Genomic DNA, 26,004 nt, shown 5'->3' with positions numbered 1-26,004 from the left:
ACTTTTTATTTAAAGAACCTGATGGCCCAAAATCAAAGTTGAAGCAGTGGAGAGTGCTGAAGAATGAACATGGGCAAGAGGTTAAAATCCTTGTGAAGGCACCATTAGTGATGCACTGCAGGCTGTGGGGAACAGCAGAACAGAGGGGAGAGCTGCTGTACCTCCCAGGACACTGCCTGCAGAACGAGCACACCCTGATTAAAGTGTTTATTTTTCACAAGGTGGCCTGGTCGTGTCCCCTAGGACTCACAGGCATGAACATCCACCTCATGCCAAGCTACAGCACACTTAAAAGCTTCAAGCTAAACACGAAGGCAGAACCTGCCCTTGGAGCCAGTCCCAAAACAACGCTGCTGGCATCAGAGAGAAGAACACTTAAAGCCTTGCCTGGACACATGTCTAAAAATCTCCAAAAATAGCTCTTGCTTCCCCTTTGAAAAACACTGTGGTTCCCAGTGCCTCACAGGAACTCTGGTTCTGCTCAGAGAAGCCACAAAATAAGGGAGCAGCCCAGAACTGATCTTTGAGCACATCTGGACTAGCTGACATCAGCCTTATGAAGAAGGAAAAAAATAAAGATTTTAAGCAGCATGTGTCAAATCCAGGGACCTTTATTTCTCTGGAATGGAAAGAATTTGCCAGCCCGGACAAAAAATTGCAGGCGGCAATTGTACATTCTTTCAAATAAAAAATAAAACAACACACACACACACAAGAGTTTGGCTCCATAAATTTCTGTCATAAGAAACAACTTTGAATTGTACACCAAGCTTTTTACAAAGCATCAATGTTAAGATGTTTTACCGTGCTCTATCACATTCTTGGCCATTTATACAGAATACGCCATACCAAATGCTACATCAGCTTAAGACATTTTTAAAAATTAGTATTAAAAAGATACAAAGGCATCTTGGCTTTCATTTGGGTTTTTTTTTTATTAAGACATGGGAGTTTTCTTTGTTTGTTTTCCTAAGGAAGTCACTAAAAAAATATAATAACTTAATTCATAAGGACAAGATTGGTTAAAAATCCAGCCTTTCTTGCTTGGCAGCCCTCTGAGCTCGTACCTCTGTTGCTTCCATTAGCCTGTGAGCACTGCAGGCTGTGGGGTCTCAGCCTCCAGGTCTGCCCAGCCTCAGTTACCAGGTTTGTTCAGAGTTTCCACTGCAGCCAGGAAATATTCCTGGCCAAACGCTAAAAGAGATCTTCAGCCAAACAGGGGGTTTCAATCTGGGCCAATCTCACATGGGTTTAGCCCTTTGTCTTTTGCTTCTTTGTACATCCTTTGGAAGTCTTTAAAACGAGGGGCACAGCCTAACCTGGCCTCCCCAAAGTGCATACGTCCCGTGAAAAGGAAGTCTCCATCTCCTGGCTTCACCCCACACTCGAGCAAGGTCTTTATTTGTCCTCTCCAGTTCCCACTCTCCCCTGTCAGCTGGAAGACTTTGCTCTTCTGCCTGTACAGTTTGTTGACATGGACGTGAATTACGGATTCTTGCTCTTCTGCCTCGTTCGTTACGTTTTGAATGGAGCCTCTGATCACTGGAAACAGAAAAAGGTTTTAAGGATGAATTACTCAAAAGTGCTTCAGAAGACCCTGGTCCAAACTCAGGCCTGTGCAGCCAGGGGAACTGACTTCACTACAGCAGCCCAAGTTTTGGTTCTTTGTTATTTTGGGAGTTAAGATTATCTGGTAACCACCAGTATATATTTGCATTTTTTTTATAGTTTATATTTGTAATCTGTCCAGCAAAGAGCAGACACATATTAAATTTAAACAGAAAAATAATTACATCAGTAAAACAGCATTAATCATGAAGAAGAATTCTAACAAGAAGATATATGCCAAATGCTCCCTGACAGCCTACTTTCTGTTCTTCAGCCATTACGGATACAGCTAATGCTAATTTCCCTTTTAAAAGGGAAGCATGGACAATTATTGAAACTTTCGGTCTTTTATCAAGTCAACCAACACTGTAGGGCAACAAGTAATGGCCTCTCCTAGATGCACCCAAATCCTTGACCTCCTGCCGTGGTTGCTGTGTCACTCTGCCCACCCTGGGCTGGTGCCAGCTGGGCAGACAGTTCTGAGGTCCTCAGAACTCTCCATGTACCCAGCACCCTTAGACCACATTTACTGCTGGTGGAGGTTGCCAAGGGTAAGGAGGTGTCTGTTGGTGCTCATGGGTGCCACACTGGTACTGGGAGGAGAAGGGATAGGGGAGACAACAACTCACCGAAATCACTAGTGCAGACAGCCAGGAGGACCTCAGTGTCACTGCAGGGTCGGCAGGGAGCTGGGCAGGAAGAGTCAGAATTAGCAAAGGACTAGACAGCAGTTTTAAATAAAGAAATTTAAATAAATAAACCATTTAAACTGAACAAAAATGTGACTGACAAACACACACAACATGGGCACAATCAGTCCAAAGATCTGCCTGGCATCTCTTCCACTACAAGAAGTATAGTTAACCCCAGAGCCTCGCTGAGATTTTTGTACCCAAGCAGGAATGTGGCTCACTTTACCAATCCTGCTGGGATACATTGTCTAGCAAACACTGCACACACTCACTGCACTTATGCAAAACCTGTTTTGGTACTGGGTGCATTTGCAAGGTGCTCTGCTGTAAATTCACTCAAAAGCTTTCAGATCATGTGTCTTCTATACTCTGATAAGCTTCTCTCTTACAGTTTCTATCAAGTGTTGTCGGGCCATTTAGTCATCACCACATCAAAGATCCAGGAGGTTACAGAGTGGGGGAGGCAAAGAGGGGAGGAAAAAGCCCCAATGCATGTGTTGGAGGGCGTTGAGGCAAAGAGGAAACTCGAGCCCATATCTGTTTGAGCTCAAGCAGCACAAAGACCATTTCCTGTACTGCTGGAAACACTTGGATATCTGCACTAATCTAATCAATGCAAGAATGTGGCTCCTCTTTGTACTCAGCCAGATATTTCTGAGGAGAAGGTGCTGTAGTTGCAATACAGATGTTTCTATAACACCCTGTTGAGTTCAGGAATTTGCTTATGATCAGGATCTGCCCTGCCTGGCGATGCTCAGTGAGTCTGTCCACAGTGGCACAGGGATCAGAACCTTGTCTGTCACCTGCTGTCATCTCAACACATCATTCAGAAAAAGGGAAACCCTGGATCAGGCACAGACTCCAGCAAAGCAGGGCTCCTGCTGGAGACGACTGGAAGATGAGATTCCATCACACAGTCCACCACCAAACTGCAAACTGAAGCTACCACGCTTCTCCCCACCCCCAAAAAATTCAGCTTTTGAACCTCAACATCTGAAAACACTTAGTTACCAGATTCCCAAATAGTCACGGCCTTCCTCTCCCCCCACCTGCTTCCCAAAGTTTATCCATTGCACTTGAAAGCAGATTTAAGCTTGACTCCACAACACACAGCTGGTGCCTCCGATGCCCCCTCAGCCCTCCTGACAGACAGCACAAGCCACTCTCTGCCACAAGACACGGCAAATCTCTTGTTTTTTCCAAGGACCCAGAAAGGCAGTGATCCAGAAAGAAGGATTATTGAACCAAATCCACCAGATTTGCTCCAGTCAGATGATTCATACACAGTGTAACACGCTGTTTAATAGGATTAAAGGAAATGTAAAATGCACATTTCTGGGCAGGGATATTTGAAGGAATCATTCAAGGAGCTTAAAAAGCTCCAAAAGAAGAGTCAAGGAATAGGAAAAATAGCATCTGGATCAATCACATTTCTGTTTAGTTTGAATGCCTCCAGGGCTTTCAGAAACAAGCCAGCTTTCCCTGCCCTTCTTTCCCCACATGCTATTTCAGCTCTCTTTTTTGGAAAAGTTTGGAAAATGTTTAATATAATGAGAAATGCAGAACCAGATGAAGCCTGGACATAACTGCAGTACTAGAATAAATTCAGGCTAAAGATACTTCAAGCTTTAGACTCAAGAGATTTTGATCTATGGCTAGAGCAAACGCAGAAGCTTCACCTGACAAAGAAAATTGTAATAGAATCCCAGAATCATTCAGGTTGGAAAAGACCTCTGAGATCATGGAGTCCAATCATTAACCCAGCACCACCATGCCCACCACTAACCCCTGTCCCCAAGTGCCATATCCATACAAACGCTTCCAGGAATGGTGATTCCACCACTTCCCTGAGCAAGTCTTATAGTCCCTGAACATCCTACTGGGGAGTTGTTTCATTCATGGCACCTATTAAATCCATGCAGGGAAGAAGTCCCTCTTCTCCAGCCTCCCTCTGGTCAAATGAGGACCTGACTTAGATCAACCAAATAGAGGGAACTTGCAAATCTGCACAAATCCCATGGCATTCTCACATGGACACAAGCTCCAAAACAAAGTACAGCTGATGGACATCCTCTAAACCCACAGCTGGATTTCAGATATTTCATTCTGCTAAGACCTCATAATAAAAAGGCATCTCAGCCTTTTTAAGTCTTGGTTTAGGCCAGACATCTCTGTAGTCCATCCAACCGCATCAGAAAATTGAAAACACCAAAATGACTACAGCATTTCTGCTCTCCAGAGGAGTGCAACACAAGCAACAGCATTAAAGATGAAAAACAAAATGCTTTAAAAGTGGTTCGTTCCACTTAAATAGACTGACACAGTAGTAAATCAAATGAACGAATCTCCATGCGTACACAGAACCAAATCATTTTAATTGTGGACCCTAGGCAAAATCCTGCAGCCTTTTTAAATGCAAAAGGAAATTTAAAATGCTCAGCATTGCTCACACTAGATCATTACTTAAAACCTGCTTCAGGTCCAGCTGACTCATAGCAGTGTGGTGGCATGTGAGCTGCTCTAACAGCCATTTTCCACCACCCATCTCTTCAGCTCCAGACAGAGGAAGACCAAAAATCCTCTTCTGTGGGACAACTCCCACATCTGCATTCACAGAGTATCAAATAGATCTTGCAAGTGGCAAAAAACAAGGTATGGAAGCACAGATGGGAAGCAAGTTGTGAAGGATTACTGCTGAGGTAAATGGACCATTAAAAAGCAAATAACATCCACTGGCTACAACCAAAGCCTCATTCCTATAAAGGCTCATAAAAGAAACGAAATCCTTAGGAGGTGGCAATGCCTACGCTTTCTTTTGAATCACAGCCATGAAGGAATCTGCGTGTTTAACACAGAAGTTCGTGACTTTAGCTGAAGCTCAGCACTCATTCCCTTTGGACTGGGCAGCAGGTGCTCTGCTCCATCCATAGGTCAAAATAGCACACACACCTCAGGCTAGAACAGGAAGCATCCTTATAACTAAAAAAAAAAATAAAAAACCAACCAAGAAAAGCACTTCACTCGTGCACAGCAGGTGAAGATGTTCATTTTCTGGGGAACTGGGCCTGGTTACTAAACAAGGCAGCTGTGTTTGCCAGATCCTGACTCCCTGGGGATGTCTCAAGGGCTGCCCAGGTTCTTGCATCCAAAAGCCAGCCTGTGAACTTGCAATAACAATATCAACGTCAGCTGCTCTAATTCTTTTAAACTCCATGAGCCAAAGAGCCTTAATTCATACAGCAGCAGGGGAAAGGTGGAAAAAAAAAAAAAGATAGAAAAGCAACACTTTATTGAAGTCCTCTAAAGCCCAGATGCCTATAACTCAACTCCACCACCGGTGGCATAAAGCCTGCATTGTGCACGTCGGCTGCCGACTCTCCTGGGAGTGCCTTTGATGGATTTTGACAGTATCCTGACCTGAAGTAACCTGAGGCAGCCCTCTCCCTCCAACCCCCCCAGCCCAGTGCCTCCAAAGGCCTCTCTATTCACCTCCCCGCAGAGGGAGATGTAATTACATCATTCCTCACGAGCCAGCAGTCATGTCCCAGCTGCTTTGAGCGATTTGCCCTCTGAACCTGGTGCTACTGAGGAGGACGAGGCGATGCTAACAATAGACCGCACTTGTTGGCCAACAGCTTTGTCAGACACGTTGCTGGTCCTCTCCTGGACCTCTCCACAGGGAGGCAGAAATGCGAGGTAAGAGAGAGGGATGTGCCCTGAGGAGATGCCACGAGCCTCAGGTGGTGGTCCCCAGCTCTGCCAGCACCAGGGAGCTGGGCTGTCTGGACAGGATTTTCCCCAATATTGTGGATGGATGTGAGTGCCCCTTTAGTGCTGCAGTTTAGGGCTCTGCCTCAGGAGCGCTGGGTGGGGTCCCTGTCCTCTCTCAGCTCACACACACAGCTCCAGTCGTTCCTCCTTTGGTTTGTGTGCACGTAACCCCCTTCTTTCCTTGGAAGAGAGGAGGTGGGGGTTATGTGGGGCCGTCGCTGAGGATGACAGCTCCCTGCAGGACACACGCAACCGAGACGTGCTGGCTCTGGCTGCAGGCGTCACAGAAACCACATGAAGGGGCCTGGTCTTCTTTTGAAACATTTGTGTTTCAACAGCCACCCATGGGTCTGACTGACCTGACCTTACCCCAAAACCAGCTTCCAACCCACAAGCAAGAAGTTTCCTCTGCCTGTCCCGATTTTTCTCAGCACACTCCACAACCTCACAGCTATCGAGAACACCCCATGAGCCGTGCTGCAGGGCTCTCCACACCATCCCAACTCTCCCCTTAGTGAGCCCAAAAGACCTCCATCCTATGTCCCCAGATAGGCTGTGCTGAACATCCACCCCTGTGCCGGCAGCATGCACAGGAAGAGACACATTTTAAGCAGAAGTGAAAATGTTTAACACAAAGTAATTGCAGAAAACCACTTCACCGAGGAATACCCTTTGGTTTCATGAAGAAGCGGGCGCACGCGTGCGGTGTGGTGAAGGTGTGGATGGTGAGGGAGGAAAACACACAGCTCCTTATCTGCACTTCCGTGGCACGCATCACCCACACCTCAGTACTTCTGAACAACCCTCTGATGAGCAATCAGACCTTTTAAGCACCCAAAGCTACCAAGGAGGTCCAGGCAGGGTTGAAGTGTTATTTTCTGCTAGTTTTAGGTTTAAATCTTTTGATTAAAACAAGTAGTCTTTTCCCTTCAAGACATTCAGGTGGGTTTTGCTGCAGCCCAGGTTGATTTAAGCCCAGCCAGCCTGTACTGCAGCACCTCCAGCCACACCCGTGTGGGGCCACAGACCCACCTCCCTCAGCCTGACATCAGCATTTGTTCCTAGGGCACAAAGAAACCCACCCACACCTTTCAAATTCTTGCTGGCAGCTCTGTAATTGGCAGCTCTTGCTGGCAGCACCCGTACTGGAAAGGGCATCATGGGATGAGTCTCCTTCCTGGAAACACAGGGTACAGACTTCCGAGAGCAGATTCTAAAAATAGAGATGTGGTTTCTCCAATGATGGTGCATTTCTCCATTATTTTTCTGTGTCCTAAGCAAAAATTATTATGTCTCAATTGCTTACAGGATCAGTGATTTAGCTGGGAGACAAGAGTTTAGGGGCAAACATCATAAGAGCAAGAAAAAAAATTAAATCTTGCCCTGATCCTGCTTTAACTAATTATAAAGTGAAATAAATCCTTGTAATTATTTCTTCTTAAGTACACCTGTGCTTCCTCTCTGAAGGGGTATTTTGTCCATGATGCAAACCTCCCACAGCTCATATCCCAAACAAAAAGATCTGTTACTTTGCACTGGAGGTAGACAAGAATTTGATAACCACTCTGGTTTACCAGGTTGTGACTAGTCCTTTGCTTTCTTGATACACCTCAACTTTCCTCACCACCTCAGAAAGCTCTTCCTGAGCAAGCCAAAAAAACATTCAACCTCAAAACCCTCACAACCCCCACACCGAAACACCACCTAAAACTACATCAATGCATCTGCACTGTCAGTGCATCTCGTATTTAAAAGGAACGTGCTGGCTGAGAGCTGAGGCCAGCAGAGCTGCATCCAGCACACCTGCATTTAACATAATACCTGCAGCCACACAGCGAGGGAAAACAGGGCCAGAAGACACAGAGCCTCTCCACAGCTGGGCTGGAAATTACTGACACCCTGTCACAACACACAGAGGAGCTCTCTCATCACTCCTTTGTTTTACAAGGTTTTCCTGTCTTTGGATGGGATAGGATTACAGGGCTTTCTGCAAGCACTGCACTTTTTCCAGCATGTCAGTAGGAAAACACCAAGTCAGGGAACAAACAGGAGGGTTGGACTTGCCCTGCTCCCAGCCTCCTGGATCAATAAGCCTCAGAAATGGGACCACGGAATCACAGAACAGCTTGAGATAGATGGGACCTTAAAGATCATCTCGTTCCCACCCCCTGCCCTGGGCAGGAACACCTTCCACTATCCCAGGTTGTTCCAAGTCCCATCCAACGTGGCCTTAAACACCTCCAGGGATGGGGGAGCCACAGCTTCAGCAGTAACCTCACTATCCTCAGAGTAAAGAATTTCTCCCTAACATCTAATCTAAATCTATCCTCCTTTAGTTTAGAACTGTTACCCCTTATCTTATCATTATCTGCCCATGCAAAAAGACACTCTCTCTTTTTTTTGTTAGCTCCCTTTAGGCACTGGAAGGCCACAATGAGGTTTTCAAAGGGACTGTGCTTCTCTGATGAATACAAGCTTAATGAGTGAGAGAGTTTAGCGCTCTTCTGAAGGCAGAAGCCTTCATCCCCCAATTTGCTAGAAAGTTAATCTTGTGCTGAACAGAAGAGGCAACTTGGAACAAGGATCATGAGCACAGAAACAAAACTCGAAGGTTCCCTTCTTCTTACAGGCACAACACAGCCAAGATTTGGTACAGGACAAGGTGGTGATGGAGCAGCTGAAACAACATCCTGATGCTGCAATGGACATCCTTCCCTGACCTCTCTGTATGAAGAGGGGATACTGGTGACTTTATCCCCTCAGAAAAGGAAGTGTCAATTCCCATTCCTTGCCTTAGCTCGTTTCTAACACTCAGTTCAACTTGCACACGTGTACAAGTCTCCAGAAGTAACCTGGAAAATATAGACACTGGCCAAGAACAATTGAAACCTGCAAATAAGTTTAATGAAATGCAGACTTTCGCAGGCTGTGGCATGGACTGTGCCAAGAGAATAGAGTTAATACCACTTCCTTCCTGCAAAGAAAGAATAAAAAAAGCATATTGTAAAACCTCACCATTAGAGATGTGATGACCTTTGTGTTCCAAGAAACGTTAGGACAAGAGATCATAAACCAGAAATTTATCTTCTCACAGAACTGTCTTCCAAGAGGGTATTAAAGTCCCTAAGTACCAAAGATTAACTATTTATGTAAACAATGTGAGGAAGAGATTTGGTACTAGGCAAGCTCCATTTGCAACAGCTTTCAAATTGAAACTTGGCTCAGCAGATACAGAGCACGTAAGGATCCTTTGGGATTGATGCCTTTTTGCTGTTCCAAGATGCAGCAGCCATTCTAACAAATGAGCTGAAAGGTCAGCTAGAAACACAGCCATTTGTTTAAAATTTAAAACAAAACAAAAGGGATGAAAAACCCACAGAGCAGTTTTTATTTAAGCAGCATTAGACATTATTAAACTCTACCTCCATGCATGAGTTGCACCAACCCAGGAGAAATGATGAGAAGTGTCATAGCTTCAAGACACTTCTTTCTGTCTCTCCTCTTTCTCCTTTGTGGCAAACCCCAGCACTGGGGTGGGCAGAGACAGAACGGTGACTGGATCAGTGCCAACCCCCAGCCCAGCTCCTACACTTACCCATTGCATCACAGCTCTGTAAAAACCCTCCATTACAGTCAAGTCTGCAATATATTGTGTCCAAAAAGCCCCACTCAGCAGATGAGATGTCCAGTTTAATTCCTCTCTCTGCTCTGCTGCAGCAGGGCCCAGCAAACGAGAAGTGTCTCTGCAACCACACATTCCTGTGCAAGCAGCACCTGTACACATCTGCTTTTTTTTTTTGCTTTCCCCTTCTCCCTCCCTAACTGCAATTAGAGGGAAAAGATGGCAACAAGATAACTGCTGGGAATTTCTCCTGCTCTACGTGCACAAGACACCACTATAAAGCCATAAAAAAGCAGCTCTATTTGTCTATCTCACAGAAAATACCTCTTCTCCTTCCTCAAACTCACCACCACTGCCCAAGGGGGATTAGGAATGGGAAGCATGAGGAGAAACGAGTTGCTGGAAGTCAGAGGTGCCTCTGGATGGTTGAGGGGCTCCTCTGATCCCCTCTGACCTGCAGCAGAAGGGCTGGGACAGTGTCCCTCGCTGTCAGCCCACAAGAACGTGCCAGCACAGGCAGCTGCAGCATCGCACCCCTGCGCTGCCAGCCCGCCTTACAGGACCAAAGCAAATGCTTCCCCTGACTCAAAACCTGCCAAGATTTATGGCTTGGCTCATCCCCTCCCGAAATTCACTCTGAAAATATTTCTTCTTTCTTCTGAAGAAAAAGCCGTGCCAAAGCCTTGTAAAAGCTCACACGGGTCGGATCTCAAGGAAAACGTGAAGTTAGAAAGGTTTTGATGTCTTGTTGGGTTCTGTCTCCCATAGCTAGCACAGCACTCAGTTGAGATGTCATGCAGTGCTTGCATAGCAGAAAATGGACAAGTAAGGTGTTTTTCACTTCCATGCCCTGGGGAAATGGTGCAGCCAAGCACTTCTCCCTGCCCCTGCCAGGGCTACAGGAGAGGCTGGAGCCAGCACCTACTACCAGGCTGGAAACCTGCCAGGATCACAAAGCCTTCCCTCCCTCCCTCCCTCCCCTTCGGTCCGGTCCATTAATGCCTCCTATGGAGCAGAGGAATAGAATTAAGAACCAAGTGGCTGGTTAAAGTTAAACCCTGGGAGTGGAGTAATGACAGATCAAAGATTAAGTGAGACTTTTAAAAAAAAAAAGCATATATGCACTCAGCTCCACACAGGTCCTTCTCCTTCCTGTTTCTAGGAATCAAATTCTTTTTGGTATGTGGGAGAGCTCTGAAGGAACAAGGCCAGTTTTCATTATAAAACCGTGTTTATTTGACCAGCCCACTCTAGAGAAGGGCTGTGGAAGGGCTACGTCTACACGAGAGATCCTCTATGCTGCAACTTTGTTCAGTTAGCCTAAAAAAAAAGCTACTTAAGATTTTTCATTTGCAACAGTAAAAGCTTTGAGATGTATCACCTACTCCTACTTAAAAGCACACAGTGCTTGATCCTATAAAGTTCATTCACCGGTTTCACACAGGAACATTTTTTTCCTCTCAAATTTCTGACATCCACTTGCCAACAGAAGAAATTGCTGTAAAGCTACCAGCAGTTCTGGTGGGGCAGAGGTGCATCCTGTACAAACAGGAATGATCCTGGGAGGCACACAGGGCAATGGAATGCCAGACAAGCTCTGTGTGTGTATCCCAGCACCTCTGATCACTCCAGCTCTCCCAGGGCTTCCATACAGAAAGGATATGGGCAAACACCAGAGGTGATGCCCATTGCAGGAGTTAATGCTCACATCCCATAAAGGAGTCAGGAGGTGCCCACACAATAGAAAACCAAAAAAAAAATCCTTCCACAAATCTGAACCAGCACCAAAGGTTACCTGGATCAAGGCTGTCATAGGGCAGCAGCTTTTCTGACCCAGTATTAAACCTCCCAAGGTCAGACAGAACATCACAGCTTTAGGTCCAGGATATCTTCCAAGTATCTGTGCAATATTACAGTGAATATTTTCTGGCTTCTAGCATAGATTAAGGTGAAAGAGATTTTCTGTCCTGCAAACCAAGACTCCCAACACAGGAAAGATTTGGCCCACGTCTCAGTAAGTGGGAAGAGGAATGCAGCTTCCCCGCCCTCTCATCCCTTCTTTAACTAGAGCCTCAGGAATCAGCAAACTAAACAGTTTTGCAGAGCAAGCACAGAGCATTATTAAAGACTGCCAAGCAACTGGGCTGGATTGCAGCTCTGTTTGTGGGCCCATCTTTGGTGGTACACAAAGGTCAGCGCAGAGCAGAGCCCCAGCTGCCTGGACAATACACCTGACTGCTTATTGGTTTTGACTGCCCACTGAGTTGAGAAATAAGCTAACGGCATTTGTGGCCAGTCTAGCAAAAATAAGCTATTTGCTTCCCCCTCTCCCCTGCAGCTGTGTATTTATCACTGCAGCCCCATTGTCACCTCCTTTGCCCACTGCAAAACCACAGCATCAAAGGGCAAGCAGAGCCAGAGAAGATGCTGGCAAAACCATCTTCTTGGGAGGAGAGATTGAATTAGGACATCCACCCAATTTTGGTGGGGGCTTTCTTTTAGGTGAAGACTTCTTAGTGCAACATTTTTCAGACTCAGGTCCCCAAAACATCATTCTTGATCAGTTCAAGATGATGTAAGAGCGTGTGCATTCCCTGAGCATCAGAACAGCACTTTGAAACCATTCCACACAGGAAAAAATAAAAAAATAAAAAACTTTGTTCTCAAACTCTCCCACCCAGTCAATCATTCACCACAAACCTGACCACTTCAGGCACATGAATAATTGGAGCAGGTTTCCAGCTTCTCAAAATTAATCCCACTCCAGGCAGTGTTAATACTGCAGCCAGCCTGATCCAGCTAGGTGCAGATCCATGACACGCAGTTCAGTGACACACCCTCAAAAACTAGCTTTAAATGGGTTTTTAGCACATTAGGGTTAGGGAATGTTGTTTATATTTTCATGGTTACTTTGTACCAAGTTTGGGATTATCCATTACTATGGGAAAGACAAAGTTAGTGTGGAAAGACTCCTGCAAGGAGGGGGAGCACACAGACAAAAAACCCATTTGAAATATTGTATCCTATAACAGGAGTGGCAGAAGGATCCCTTATACGGCCGATTATTGAAGTGTATTTTGAGAAACTGCAATAAAGGTCGTTTTCTGGTGTTTTTCTCTTAAAACTTGCTTATGACCTTTCAGAGAAAAGGCAAACAAACCATCAAAGCTGTAGGTGCACTGGTGAGCCATCCAGCAAGGTGTGAGGCTCGTGTCAGGCTTACAGAGCAGATCCCTCAACTCTGCTTTGCTGTTTAGGCTTCATTTCCACCTGCAAACCCCAGTGGGGGCAATGCAGTATCAGCCCGTTCTGTGCAAATCATAGAGTCACAGGATGGTTTGGGTTGGAAGGAACCTTAAAAACCACCTAGCTCTAACTCCTCAGCCCCAAGAGGTGTGAGAGTTTTAACCTGCACGGGAGACAGGGAGGAGGAAAAACACAAAGCAAGCCATTTTTCTGATCTGGTGGGGTGTATTGGAACAGACCCCGTGCAGCACCCAGCGTGCTCCCACTCTGCCACACAGCACAGTGCCAGCATCTCAGATGGCCACAATTACTCAGGCAGAGCCTGTGCTAAGCATAAAGGTCACGGGGACTTCCAGTTTAAGTGTTCCAAGTGCCTCTTTGCATCACCTCTTCTGCCCACGGCAGCGAGGAGCACAGTCACGGCTACCCTGGCTGAGAGCGGGCACCGGGCACGGCCTCCTGCTCACCAGCCTTGGCACAAAACACCAGAAAGTTTCCACTCTGACAAGAAGTGAAAAATACACCAGTGTGAGGATGGTGAAATACTGGAACAGGACGGCCAGAGTAGTGGTAGATGGCCTAAACTTGGAAACGTTCCAAGCCAGCTTGGATGGGGCTCTGAGCAATGTGGTCTAGCAGAAGGTGTCCCTGCAGGCTGCAGAGGGTTGGACTGGATGGACTTTAAAGGTCTCTTGCAATATAAACCACTCTGTGATTCTATGATCTGCTGCTTCAGGTCACAAAGCTAAGCAGCACATCCAGCCTCCAAGAAAGAAAGAAAAAAAAAAAAAAAGATTGGATATTTGTGAGAAACCAGAAGAAAGCATGAGATGAGGAGCCTACAAACTGGAATGACAATAGAGCCCTGTGAGGATACCAGCAGAGATAGGGCAGATTGGTGCCCCACCTCTGCCAAACACACACTGCATTCAAGATCAAAAGTTAAGGAGGTTGCTTTAAAAAGCCATTTCTTAAAAGAAACACTGCTATAGCCCAAATACTTACGAGCTTTCTGAATTTCCAATCTGTTTCCTCAGGACAGTGAATTAACAGTATACAGGAAATAGCTGAATACTGTTAATTACTTAACTGGATTTATCCAGTTTTGCCTTGTTTTTCAGATACCCACCCAAGTGCTGTACCTCCTATGTATTAATATTCTCAGCCAGGTACCCAGCATTAATAAAGAAACATATAAAACAGTTAATAGAACCTGCACTAAGTCTGTAGATGCCATCAAGATAAAGAGGCATTTTTGTTAAAGTTTGACTTCTTTACTACACAAAAGCAGGTGGGTAATGAAAGGACTTTCAGTATAGCTCTGACAACTAAATTACAGCCATCCCCATGAGTATGCAATGGGAAAAGCAAACTACACAGCTTGAACAAAGCTGGACCCAGAGTTTGATGCAACACTCTTGAAACACAGACTTTAGGTAGGAAAATAAAGGTCCTTTGGTGGGATGGGGAGGAGGATTCGCCTTCCTCTCCAAAACCTTCAGTCAAACCTACAGATTATTGTTTCAGATTAGTTGAGCAAAAGCTGAAGTATTCAAAAAGTAAATTACACTCAAGGGACCTTCACAGTTATCATATAAATTTAATGCAAGCAGTCTGCTGTGGTGCAAGGCAGACCTAAACCAGGCACAGCTCAGCAGCTCGTGTGGGTCAGCACCTTCAGAAAACTCACAGGGAGTATGTGGCCAAACAACACTTTTGCCAAAACCTCCATCTACTTGCCTGCATGGGCAGCATAGCTGATACTCAGAGTATTTTCTTCCAGCACAAGCAGAAGAGATTAGAATCAACAGAATTCAACCACTTAAACAAGTTCTGCTGATTCTCCAATGGCCTCAGGCCAAAATGTCACAGTGCCTCAGCTCTTCATTTGGACAAACACTGAGGCTGCAAAGCATGAGCTGGAGTTAATGGACCATCAGCGTGGATGGGAATGATAGAGGGGTGCAACCCAAAACCTAATCTGAAATCAAAAGCACTTTCAGTCAACCATCACTTTGGATATGAAGAGAGAACACACCCATCAAGATGCCTGAATTGCCAAGGTGACCCTTATTAAGGACTACTCCCACTAAATGATGTCAAGCACTGTGGCATGTTTGCCTTCACTCCTCTTCCCATCTTAAGAAACTACAACCCCACAGAAATGCACTTTTTTTTGACTACTTTTTTTGTTTTGGTTGGGTTTTTTTTAACTTTTTTGTTACTATCACAGTAAAAAACTTTCCATACCAGATGTCACCTGAATTAAAATCTATCAGTATAGTACAAATTCTTCCTACAGTTAGGAAAATCTTGAGAGAATGTGGTAAGGCAGAATCAGAGCCAAGAAAAGGGTTAAGTCCCCAAAATCTAGAAAATTGTTAAGACTGCCTTGTCTCATTCAACCTTTCCAAAAAAAAGGGAAAGGCCAGGTCAGAACCTGCATATGTTTTCTACTGAATTATTTGCTTGACTCTGATTAAGTGGGAAAGAATGGCTGTAAACTAATAAAACTTGAGGATTTCTAATTAAACCACAGGCACCATGCCAAGCATTGTTGATTTGTTGATGCACCCTGCAATGTCAGGACTCTAAGGACACAACAGGTCATTAAACAGATGACTTACACCCTTTAATCAGCACTGGGATGCCAGGTTAGGAAGAGAGAGTAAACTCAAGGGCAGAGTACAACAATTATCACCAGGAAACAAACAGAGCATTTAGGGAAAGCAGGGAGAAGTTGTTAGCAAGTAGTTATTGCACAAGGAAAGGGCTGGATTACTGAGCCCCACACCTGGGTCTTTTATGATAGTCATCTCCCCACTCTGAAGTAGTAAGAAAATCATGCAATATTTACGATTTTCAGCCATCAGGAGAAGCACTGCAGCTTCCTCTGCCCAGCACATCTCAGACCCCATCTCCAACAGCATCTCACATCTTTGTCACCTCTTCACACCTACTGCCAGCTCTGCTAAACTCTGTCAAGCTGCAGCTGAGACACGAGCAGCCTCGTTTTTCCAGCGTGCAGCAGCCAAAACCAGTCAGCCACGTTTGCAAACAAGGGACAGAAGGAAGGTTGGTGGGAGATGCAGAACCTTAAACCCAGTTTCCAGCTCCTTTAAGGTCAGCACTTGCCTCTGACTTGAGCCTCCTCTCCGGTGAAGAAATCCCCAGGGATTTCAGGGATTGCAAACTCCCCCTCCAAACGAAGAGCTCAGTAAAGGGCATTTCTTCTGGGATTTCACAGAAAAACTAGAAGCAGCTCCAGAAGAAAGAAAGTCCACAAACTGCAAAGAGCCTCAAATATACTGCTCTGTGGAAGCCTCACAAGGCAGCTATTTGGCAGTTCCCCCAGACATACAGATATTTATAGGAAAATAGAGCTCATCTAAGTGTGTAGTGGAAAGAGTCGTGTATGGCATTTTCATCGTGTTTTCACCCCGTGCAGCCCCTCCCTGGAGTTTGGGGATCCAAAAAAAGGCAAGAGAAATAATTTAAAATACAATAGAGATCCCTTGTTTGCCCTGAAGGCTCTGCTGATGAACTATTAAAAAGCTTCTTCTGGCCAAACAAGACACTTGGAGAATGGAGCAGATTCCCCACCACATTGTTTCATAAGACAGCACTGAAATTCAACCAGTGTCTGTTACAGCTGAAAACACAGCAGTCACTGAAAAAGTGATTTAAAGTGCCTATTAAAGAGGAAGGCTGTAATTGGATTCAGTCCTCAGTTTGACTTCTGAAAGTTTCTGAAAAAATACTCCCATCAGCTTTAAAAGCCTCCAAGATTTTATGTGTAAAGAAGAGCATTTAGTTCTGAAAACACAGCAGTTTGTGCTGGCTTGTGATGGTAAAGGATGTCAGCAGCAAGTCCTCAATGCTAGCAAAGCTCAGGAAAAACCCCATCTAAGTGCAGACTAAACCCAGCAGTGACAAGCAGTGTTTATGTCATATTATTTCATTACATGAAAAAGCAATTGCAACTTTTTTTGGAAAAGAAAAAAGCACAGGACTTTTCTCAGTAAGTTTAAGTGACTTCTCATTAGCCTGCCTGTGTCTCCATCCTCACAGCCTGGCAGAGAAAGCAGCACTGAATCTGGGAACATTCTCCAAATAACTGATTAAACAATGTATTTATGTCTTCTGCAATGGAATTTTACTACATAGCTGACATTCTGCACAGTGTATTCATCTTTGCACAAATGATCTTACTGGGAAAGCAGCTCTGCAGAGATACCCCACTTCATCAGCAGCACTTTTTGGATGCAGCAGAGCAGTCTGCTTAAAATGCACAACACTCAATAATGAGCTACCAGTTGTGAGCATGGCAAAAGTGATGGCCGTGACTTAAAATTTGGAATATTTGTGTTTATATTTTTCTTGTTTTAATGGCAAAGCTGCCACCTGTCAGTTCCCGGGGTTACTGCATCAGCCCTGAGCCCAGCTCTGCTCAGCTGAGCTGAGTCCAGCTCAGAGCTGCACAAAAATCAAGCCCCATCCGAGCTGGCGTGACAACATTTAACACTGTCAGGGCTGCACAAATACACAAACACACAGTCCAGAGCCTGATGTGGAAAGCAGCCAGGAGAGAGGAGAGGATGGAACAAGTTCTGCAATCACTTATCCCAGAGAAGATATCCCTGGAACACACAGTTGCAGTTTAATTAGCCACACCACCGCTTATCAAGGAGCATCTCAGGCAGAGCATGTGGCATCAGCACGGCAGGGTCTGGCCAGCCTACGTAAGGCCCTTGGGCTCCACAGCCTCACTAAACATCGGGTTTGCCCTGGGCTGAGTCATCCCAAGTGTGCTCTGAGGACTCTTCCTGCTGCCATCACCCAAAAGAGCAAAGGCAGCCCACATTTCAAAAGAGAAACCTGGTTGCCACAAATCTGGTTCCCCACTTAAAATACCTAAACCTTGAAACCCTCGCGGTCATTTGAGACAAACTACCCTAAATCTGCTGTCCCTTGGGCTATTCTGGAAATCCCCCCTCCTTGGTTTTGGGGATAAAAGCTAGAGGCAATTCTGAATGGGTAAAATGCATGAACCAGATACCACCTATCTAAAGGGAATTCCCCTTTCTCCCTGTCATCCTCCACAAATGCCAGTTTTTCTTCAACTAATTGCTCAGCACACTTAGGTCCCACCTAGAGCCATTGTTCCAAATGCTGTTTAGTACCAGACTTTACAGGCTTGTAAGATCTTCCAGTTTGTCCACTCCTCTTTCCTATAAGCTTTTCATTGGAGTAAAGCTCCCCACTACAAAACTTGCTTTTCATAATGGTTGAGAGAGAAGACAACGCTGTCCTGTTAAAGTATTGTCACGGTGTTGAAGAGCTCTGCCATGACACAGTAATGCTCAGGAGAATGTAGTAAGGAAAGATGAGGAAAGAACACACCATTTTCCTTGTTTAAATTAAAAAAAAAATAAAAACAAAAAGAGAAAAAGCAATAATTAGGTCAGCAAGTAGCACTACTTGCAAAAGGAAAAAAAAAAAAACACCAAGGAAAAGGAGTGCCTCCTTGTTCAAATGTTTATTATTCAAAACATGCAGCGAGGTCTTAAAAACTGAGTAAAAAAGTAGTTAGAAAAGTGTTACAGCAAGGCTGGGAAGCCCAGTTCCCGCTGGAGTTCAGTGCAGGGTAAAGCCAGCTCCTGTGGCACACCCCCCCCTGCAAGGGGAGAATCCTTCACACTGTGGCCCTCAACAAATCACTAGAGTTCAGCCTATGCTACCAGCTCCCAAAATACAGCAACAAAACAAAAACCAAACCAACTCTTCTGCAATAGCTCTGTTTATAAAACATGCCCTTAAAAGCACACGAAACTCCTCTCCGGCCACAAACTCCTCTCCAGCCACTTTTCCGCTCACTCACTCACTCACTCAGCATCTGTTCCACATCCAACACAGGACGTGGATGTATGACAATACCCCGGCACTCACCAGAAGCTGTGTGCAAATCAGCTGCTATCCCCTTGCTCATCAGTTCGTACTGGAAGCCTGTAATCTTCCTGCTAATGTCCTGCTGAGGAGTGGCCTCCACAAACAGCCCCCCCTGGTCGTAGCCGAAGCAGTACACTCTGCTGGGGCTGCGGTCTCCATCTCGGACCAAGAGTTTCAGTTCTCCAGTTTTTTCCAAATAAATATTTGCTCCTGCAGAGTCTTTGAAGGGCTTTATGCAAACAGTCAAGTGTTTGTAAGAGGCAGGTGAAATATTGGGTCGCAGGTTGACTATGAGTGCTCCCGTGGGGTACATCCACTCTATCGACCCTTCCGAACAGCGGAGGTAGACCTGTTCAACATCCTTCCTGTGAGACTCGTGGGTTAAGCCACTGGAGGAAGAAAGAAAGAGAAGGTTAGAGAAATGACAGAGCTAACAATGTGAATGCCAGCCTCAAGCCAAACAAATGCAGGAAGGCCAGGACATCACTGGGTGTTGGCCCATCCAGCTCAGCAGCACAGGTCTCTTGCAACACTTCAGCCTTAATATTATGGGACAATTTTAAATCATCCCCCAAAAGAAAATGTCAAACCACTAGTAATAGGCTTCAAAATTAAATAGGATATAAGCCCATGATCAAAAGCAATGAAATTACTCCAGGCTCAGTTACTGCCCATCAGCTGAGCTGTGCATACCGAGTAAAACACGAACGCTCAAACTCCCTTCCTGGTGGCTCAATCCAGCATGTTCTCCAGCCTCACAGATCAGACTCCACCTTTTTCCAAGCACTTTGTTCCCCTTCCAAGTCTATATTCCCAATGGATCTGAAACTGGGAGGGATGCCAAGCTCACCCTGTAAACTGTAGCAAAAGCAATGCTCTATGTGCTACTGATACCCTCTAGCCCAGCTGGGCAGCCCCAATCTCCACACTGGGAGGCAGGGAGAGGAGAGAAGACACCTCACTCCTTAGTCATAGCCGGGGAAGCACTGAACCAAGCTGCTTTTTTCGGTAGGAGCTTGTTCCTCCACTGCTCCCCAATATGAGGTTTGAGCTCAGTTTATCACTTTCACTGATGGGCTACAAGAAGACACACAGCTGTGGGTGCTCAGCAAGAAAGAGAACATGTGGCCATTTACTATGGCCAAAAACAAACACCCCAACAACCATTTCACAGAGACCACAGAGATGGGATAGGAGAGCAGCACAGGGTCCCAGGGCCAGCTGCTAATGAGAGGAGAGCAAACCACCGTGTGTAAGCAGAAAGAGCAGTAAATCCCCATGGCTTGTTTGCCCACAGCCTAAGCTGAAGGCAGCTCCAAACAACCCCTGCTGCCTACCACTGATGCTGGATCAACCCCACCAGCTCTTCACCCAGAGTGACTCAAAGCCCCAGTACAGCACTGCACAGTGCAGGCACAGCAGCTGGAAGCACAAGTTGTGGGAAGCCTGATTTATTGGCTGCAGGATTTGGGCCATTAGGGAAGAATCCTCTGGTCCCAGTCTCTGTCCTGTCACAAACCTATTAAGAAAGTATGAGCAAATCACTTCAGCACCAAGCTTGTTTCTCATCCTATGCTCCGAGCAGCTACTTCCCAAACACCAGCATCTTTTATCCTGTGGCTGTAGAGGACTACCCAAAAACAGACTCTCCATCACCTCACAGGTCTGCTTTGCAGGACTTATGGGGAAGTTTTACAACATTCCCACTTATAGGCAGATGAATCGAGACAGGGAAAAAATAATTTTAAATGGTTAAGTGATTTATCTGAGGTTACACAGGAAATCTGTGGCAAAAACATATTTTAGTGTAGTGCAAGTGATGACATCAAGTTCTGGTTCCTCAACAGAAACCTCCAAATACACAGTTCCCCATCCCAAAGATATATTCCGGTACTGAAGAGGGTTTAAATTCAAGTCAGCACTTAGAAAGTAACTAGAAGCAATGTGTAAAAGGGAAAAAAACCCAAACCATATGGTTTGCATTTACTGTTGACGTGAGTCATTATTGTGAGCGTCAGTGTGACCCACTTGATAGAGGTTATATGAGGAAGCTCAGAAAGAAAAAAGTCATATTTAATAACAACAGAGCCTCCAAACATGTGCTTTGGAAGAATCTTGAAAGCCACATCAAGAACACAGATGAGGAGAAAAGAGGGACAAGTTTTTAACCTTTAGTCTCTTGCCCTCAAATTCAGTAGTAGTTAACACATTCAGGAAACTTTACTTGCAAAGGGATATTTCAAGTTGACTGTAAATCCACATCTGGTCCACAAAATCAGTTTTCACCACAGCACACACGTGATGCCACTCAACAGAAAACACAGCACTCTGTTTATGTGCAAGCCACAAATAAATGAAATTAAACAGTGTAAAGGTTATCCCTCAGCAAAGGGGCAGAAAGTTACCCTCACACATCACTTGCCCCTACTCAAGACATCCAAACAAGCTGCAGAGGTTTTTGCATGACTTATACTGGCACATTCCAGCCTGAGTGCTTAAACAGAAGGAAGACACCAAGGGCAAAACTCTGAACTCATGCAGTGAAACTTCTGTTGCAAGTGATCCCAACAACACTGAGGCAGTGAATTCCTGCCAGAAAGAAAAAAAAAAAAAAAAAAAAAAAAGCTACGTTAATTTTGTTCAAACATTCACACTGTTCAAACAAAAACAGGGTGGACTCTGAAATTATCTTCTGAAAGCCAATTATATCCCACAGGCAAGAGTGATGCCATTAGATACATCAAGCACAAGTACCTGCACACATTAAGCCTTATAATAAAGGATGACTCAAAAGTTAAGCAGATTTCAAAATACGTGTTCACATTATTTAACAGCAACCATCATCATCCAGTAAAACCTGTCGCTTTGCTTTCAGTCAGAATGATTTGTCATCACACTTGAGAGACTGTTTAACGCCCAGTTTAGCTCTCACTAGCCACTCATCAGACACACCATGTCCACACAGCAATGGAGACCTGGGAGACTTTATTCTCCCAAGCTCGCTTTGGTTTTGGTTTTTTGATTATATGGCAAGGACATAGGGCAGATGTTTCATGGTTGCAATGATGGATGAGCCATCCATCACCTGTTTTAAATGTGTGCTGTTTATTGGGACTTATTTCTACAACAAGCTACTTCTACAGCTACTTCCTCATACCAATCCATGAGGACATCCTGAATCACTGCATCTGTCTCCTTGCTCGTCTCCCTTCCTGGCTTCAGCCATGCCCTTACGTTTGCCCTGAAAAACCTGTTACAATATCACTGCAGTGAGCTGTTATGCTGCAATGTGGAACAGGTGCTATTTAAAGAAAAAGAGAGGAATATTCACACTATCTACTTCAGTTATTTATTTACCCTATTAAAAATGTGCTGGAGAGCCCTAGAAGTACCCATGTCCTCCCTGCACCCTGCAATGAACACAAGGAACTTTTGCTCCTGACTAGGAGATTTTAACAAGAGATGACAGTCTAGAGAACATTAAGAATTCCTCAGAGTATCCACCATACCAAGGGCAAGATCGATGGACAAAAGCAGCCACATGAGAGCTGAATTCTCTGTACTACAGACTGCAGTCCAACGTGCCAGGCCAGCATATCCTCAGCCTGTCACCGAATCCCTTTTGCCCAAAGCATCAAGAAGCCATTGCAGCACAAAAACCTGAAGTTACAGCAAAAGTAATAACCAGACATGTCATAATGAAGTTTCTGCTTTCTCCTGAACAAAGCTTTCCTGGAAGCTCTCTGACAAGCTATTTATTAAGATGCTATTATGGCCTGTACTTTAATTGCAGGTGTCAGGATGTGCATTGCATCAGAGTTCCCTGGAAGCATCAGGGATATCTATAGGAATCCTAGTGAAGCTCTTCATCCTACTCAGAGGTATAAGCTCATCACTTCTCCACAAGCTAATAGCGAAAAGAAACATATCCAGAACATTTTGGTTTTAAGACCGTTGTTTTTAATATACACATGTGTATAAAAGTGAGAAAACATCTTGAGGTTTACTACAGAAGAGGATACGACTCTCAAATCCACCAGCACAACCTATGACTTCACTGTGGGGAAGAAAGACTATGTCTGGCATTCTAGTTCATAACTTTTCCTAACAGTCAATATAAAAATCATCACATTACTTCAAAAATATTATATTCCCCATTAAAAAAAAAGTTCTTTCTAACCCATATAGTTCTTAGTATCCACACTGAAATATTTAATTAATTATATTTACTGGTACCTCAAATTACTTTCCTTTTTAACTGCTGTGGTTTTAGGACAAATCAGATTATACTGAATGGCCTTAACACCACCAGCATTTCTGACAACACCTGTTTGCCACCAGTAGGGCCTAAGTCAGCTGGGGTTACTTTATCCCCTGCCAAGACTCCAGCCCACCTGGACTCCAAAACTCTCACACAAGTCAAACCACCCAGACTAAACTGTGCTTTTCCTTCCCTGCCCATCCAAAAGCTTCATCAAGAAGCTGTCACCACTTCACCTCACCAGAACAACAACAGATGAGTAAATCCAAGCTGGCATCACCAGGTTCATCCCAAACTCGGTTACAAGATTTCACTTCCCCTCCTCAAGCATCACCCCCTTAGTTGATACTCAAGGCATTGCTTATTCCAACCCTGCTCAGGTGACGTGAGTGGTCACTGCTTGCTCTAAGAAAATAGGACAAAAATAAGAGCCAAACAGGACACAATTGCAGGGGTTTGTCACCACTCTTTTAAAATACTTGCTGCAGTACCAGGTGGTAAGGTCCAGGTAAGTACCACAGCTGGGATGCTTTGGAATGAAAGCAGATACAGCATTTTCAGCAGTTTTTTGGTAAAGAAAAATGACACAATTAGGAGTTTGCCAGAGGTTTGATCCCTATCAAGCAGACTCGTCTTCAAGTGGATTCACTGCTATTAACTATGCATCAATTATTAAGAAAAAAAAAAAGTAAATAACAAGCACCATGTTTCAGACAGCAACAGATAAGAACTCGTGATGCTGAAAGTCAATCCAGTTGTTTCCTCACTTTGAATCCTCTCTACTCCAAAACACCTCACTGATAAAGGCCGGCCAAACTTTTATTTAAAGAAAGTCAGAGCTGAAGAGTCTATTAGAGTTGAACCATTTTACTCTTCAAGTCAGTCTGACCCAGCAACACTTGCTAGTTGAGCAGAGTTGCTCTTTTAAACCTATAAAGAGAGGAGAAGGTCACAGACCCAACCACACGCGTTAAACATATTACAACCAATTAAAGGAAAGATAATTTGGGAGATAAACACTTGAGAACTGGAGAGGTTTCTCAACCGGTGCAATTAGAATAAATCAGGAGCGCGGCCGCCATGCCAGCCCCTGCTCCCAGAGCTCATCACCATCACCATCACCATCACCATCACCTCCGCGGGGCGAGTGCCCGGGAGCAGGGAGTGACCCCCGGGGCTGCGGCGCGGCTGAGCGCGGAGTGCGGGACGCGCACGGAGAGGGAGGGAAGGGAAGAGCGGGGACGGGAGCCAGCAGGAGCCCCGGGGAGGGACGCGCTGGCTGCGGCGGGAGCGCTCCGCAGGTGCAGCGCATCCCGGGCCGGTCCCAGCGGGGCTGCCTCGCTGCTTCCCCGGGCGCGGCCGCCGCCTCCGCCGAGCGCTGGAGCCGCGGCGAAGATGGTCGCGGGGAGAAACTTCTCCGCGGCGGACTTGGCACCGCCCTCCCTCTCCCAGCCCCCCGAACAGCGCCGAGGGGAGCCCAGCCCGCCCCGGCCCCTCAATCCCGCCGAAGGGAGCCCGGCTCGCTCCGGTCCCTCCATCCCTCCCTGCCCGGGGGCCGCTGCCCAGCGTCTCTTCGCGGCGAGCCCGCCGGGAGGGAGGGAGGCAGATCCGCCCCTGGCCCCGGCTCTCCGCCGCCTGCCGCCCCGTTCCCCGAGCCCCGGCCGGGCACCGCAGCGGGAGCGTCTCCCTTTTGTGCTCGGCATCAACTTCTTCCCCCGGCGGGACGGCGATGGACGTGCCAGTCCGCGCTCCCCCCTGGCCGGGCAGGATGTCGCCTCACCTCCCCTTCCAGTTGCACAGGTCGCTGGAGTACTGAGCCGCGGCGCCGCCGCCCAGCAGCAGCCGCAGCCCCAGGAGCAGCGGCAGGAGCCCGGCGACCGGGGCGCTCCGCATGGTCCCCCCGGCCCGGTGCGAACGCGGTGCAGGCGGCGGGGAGCGATGTGCGCAGCGCCCGGGGCTCGCCTACATGGTGGGGAGCGCGGCAGGGCGGCGCAGCTACCCCATCCCCGGCTCCCGCATCCCGGCTCGGCGCGGCGCCGCTCGGCTCTGCCGCTCGCACCGGCTGGCGGCGGGCTCCCAGCTGAGGGGCGGGAGCGGCTCGGCCGAGTACCGGCTCCTCCTCCCCCTTCCCCCTCCCGCCGCTCCTCCTCCGGCAAGGCCGGCACTTGCTGCGCCGGCAAAACGCGGCGCCGGATCGGGAACTGCGGCCGCCCGCGGGTACGGCCCGTCCCGGGCTCCGCCGCTGCCCCTCGCTCCCTTGGCAGATGCCCTGGCCTGGGATGAGAGCCCGCTCCGCTCCTGCCCTGCCTGGGCCCCCCCCAAGCTCCCCTGTGTGGGGAAGGGGTGATAACGGGCAGGACCGAAGGGTTTCGTTTGGCCGGGAAAGTTACTGAGACCCACCCTCTGCGCTGGGGGCGGCCCGCAGTGACCGCAGCCTGATCCCAGAGGAGCAGCCCTGGGTGCCCGCAGTGACCCGCAGCCTGTCCCCGGGATGCAGCCCTGGGTGCCCGCAGTGACCCGCAGCCTGTCCCCGGGATGCAGCCCTGGGTGCCCGCAGTGACCCGCAGCCTGATCCCAGAGGAGCAGCCCTGGGTGCCCGCAGTGACCCGCAGCCTGTCCTAGGGGTGCAGCCCTGGGTGCCCGCAGTGACCCGCAGCCTGTCCCAGAGGAGCAGCCCTGGGTGCCCGCAGTGACCCGCAGCCTGTCCCCGGGATGCAGCCCTGGGTGCCCGCAGTGACCCGCAGCCTGATCCCAGAGGAGCAGCCCTGGGTGCCCGCAGTGACCGCAGCCTGTCCCAGGGGTGCAGCCCTGGGTGCCCGCAGTGACCCGCAGCCTGTCCCAGGGGTGCAGCCCTG

At 46.9% G+C, this 26,004-nt stretch overlaps 1 protein-coding gene across 1 annotated transcript; it reads right to left on the bottom strand.

Annotated features, from left to right (window-relative positions):
* Positions 1-595: 595 nt before the first annotated feature.
* On the bottom strand, positions 596-25,241 carry METRNL (meteorin like, glial cell differentiation regulator). The gene is made up of 4 exons (XM_069032619.1): positions 24,930-25,241; positions 18,889-19,277; positions 2,238-2,297; positions 596-1,542 (listed from the first exon to the last, which is right to left on the bottom strand). Exons 1-4 carry the CDS (start codon positions 25,040-25,042, stop codon positions 1,226-1,228), a joined length of 879 nt encoding a protein of 292 aa, XP_068888720.1. The 5' UTR covers positions 25,043-25,241; the 3' UTR covers positions 596-1,225.
* Between the last annotated feature and the right edge of the window lie 763 nt (positions 25,242-26,004).

This window comes from Aphelocoma coerulescens, chromosome 18, assembly GCF_041296385.1.
Source record: "Aphelocoma coerulescens isolate FSJ_1873_10779 chromosome 18, UR_Acoe_1.0, whole genome shotgun sequence".
NCBI classification, from domain to species: Eukaryota; Metazoa; Chordata; class Aves; order Passeriformes; family Corvidae; genus Aphelocoma; species Aphelocoma coerulescens.
This window is presented reverse-complemented; position numbering and strand designations above follow the sequence as displayed.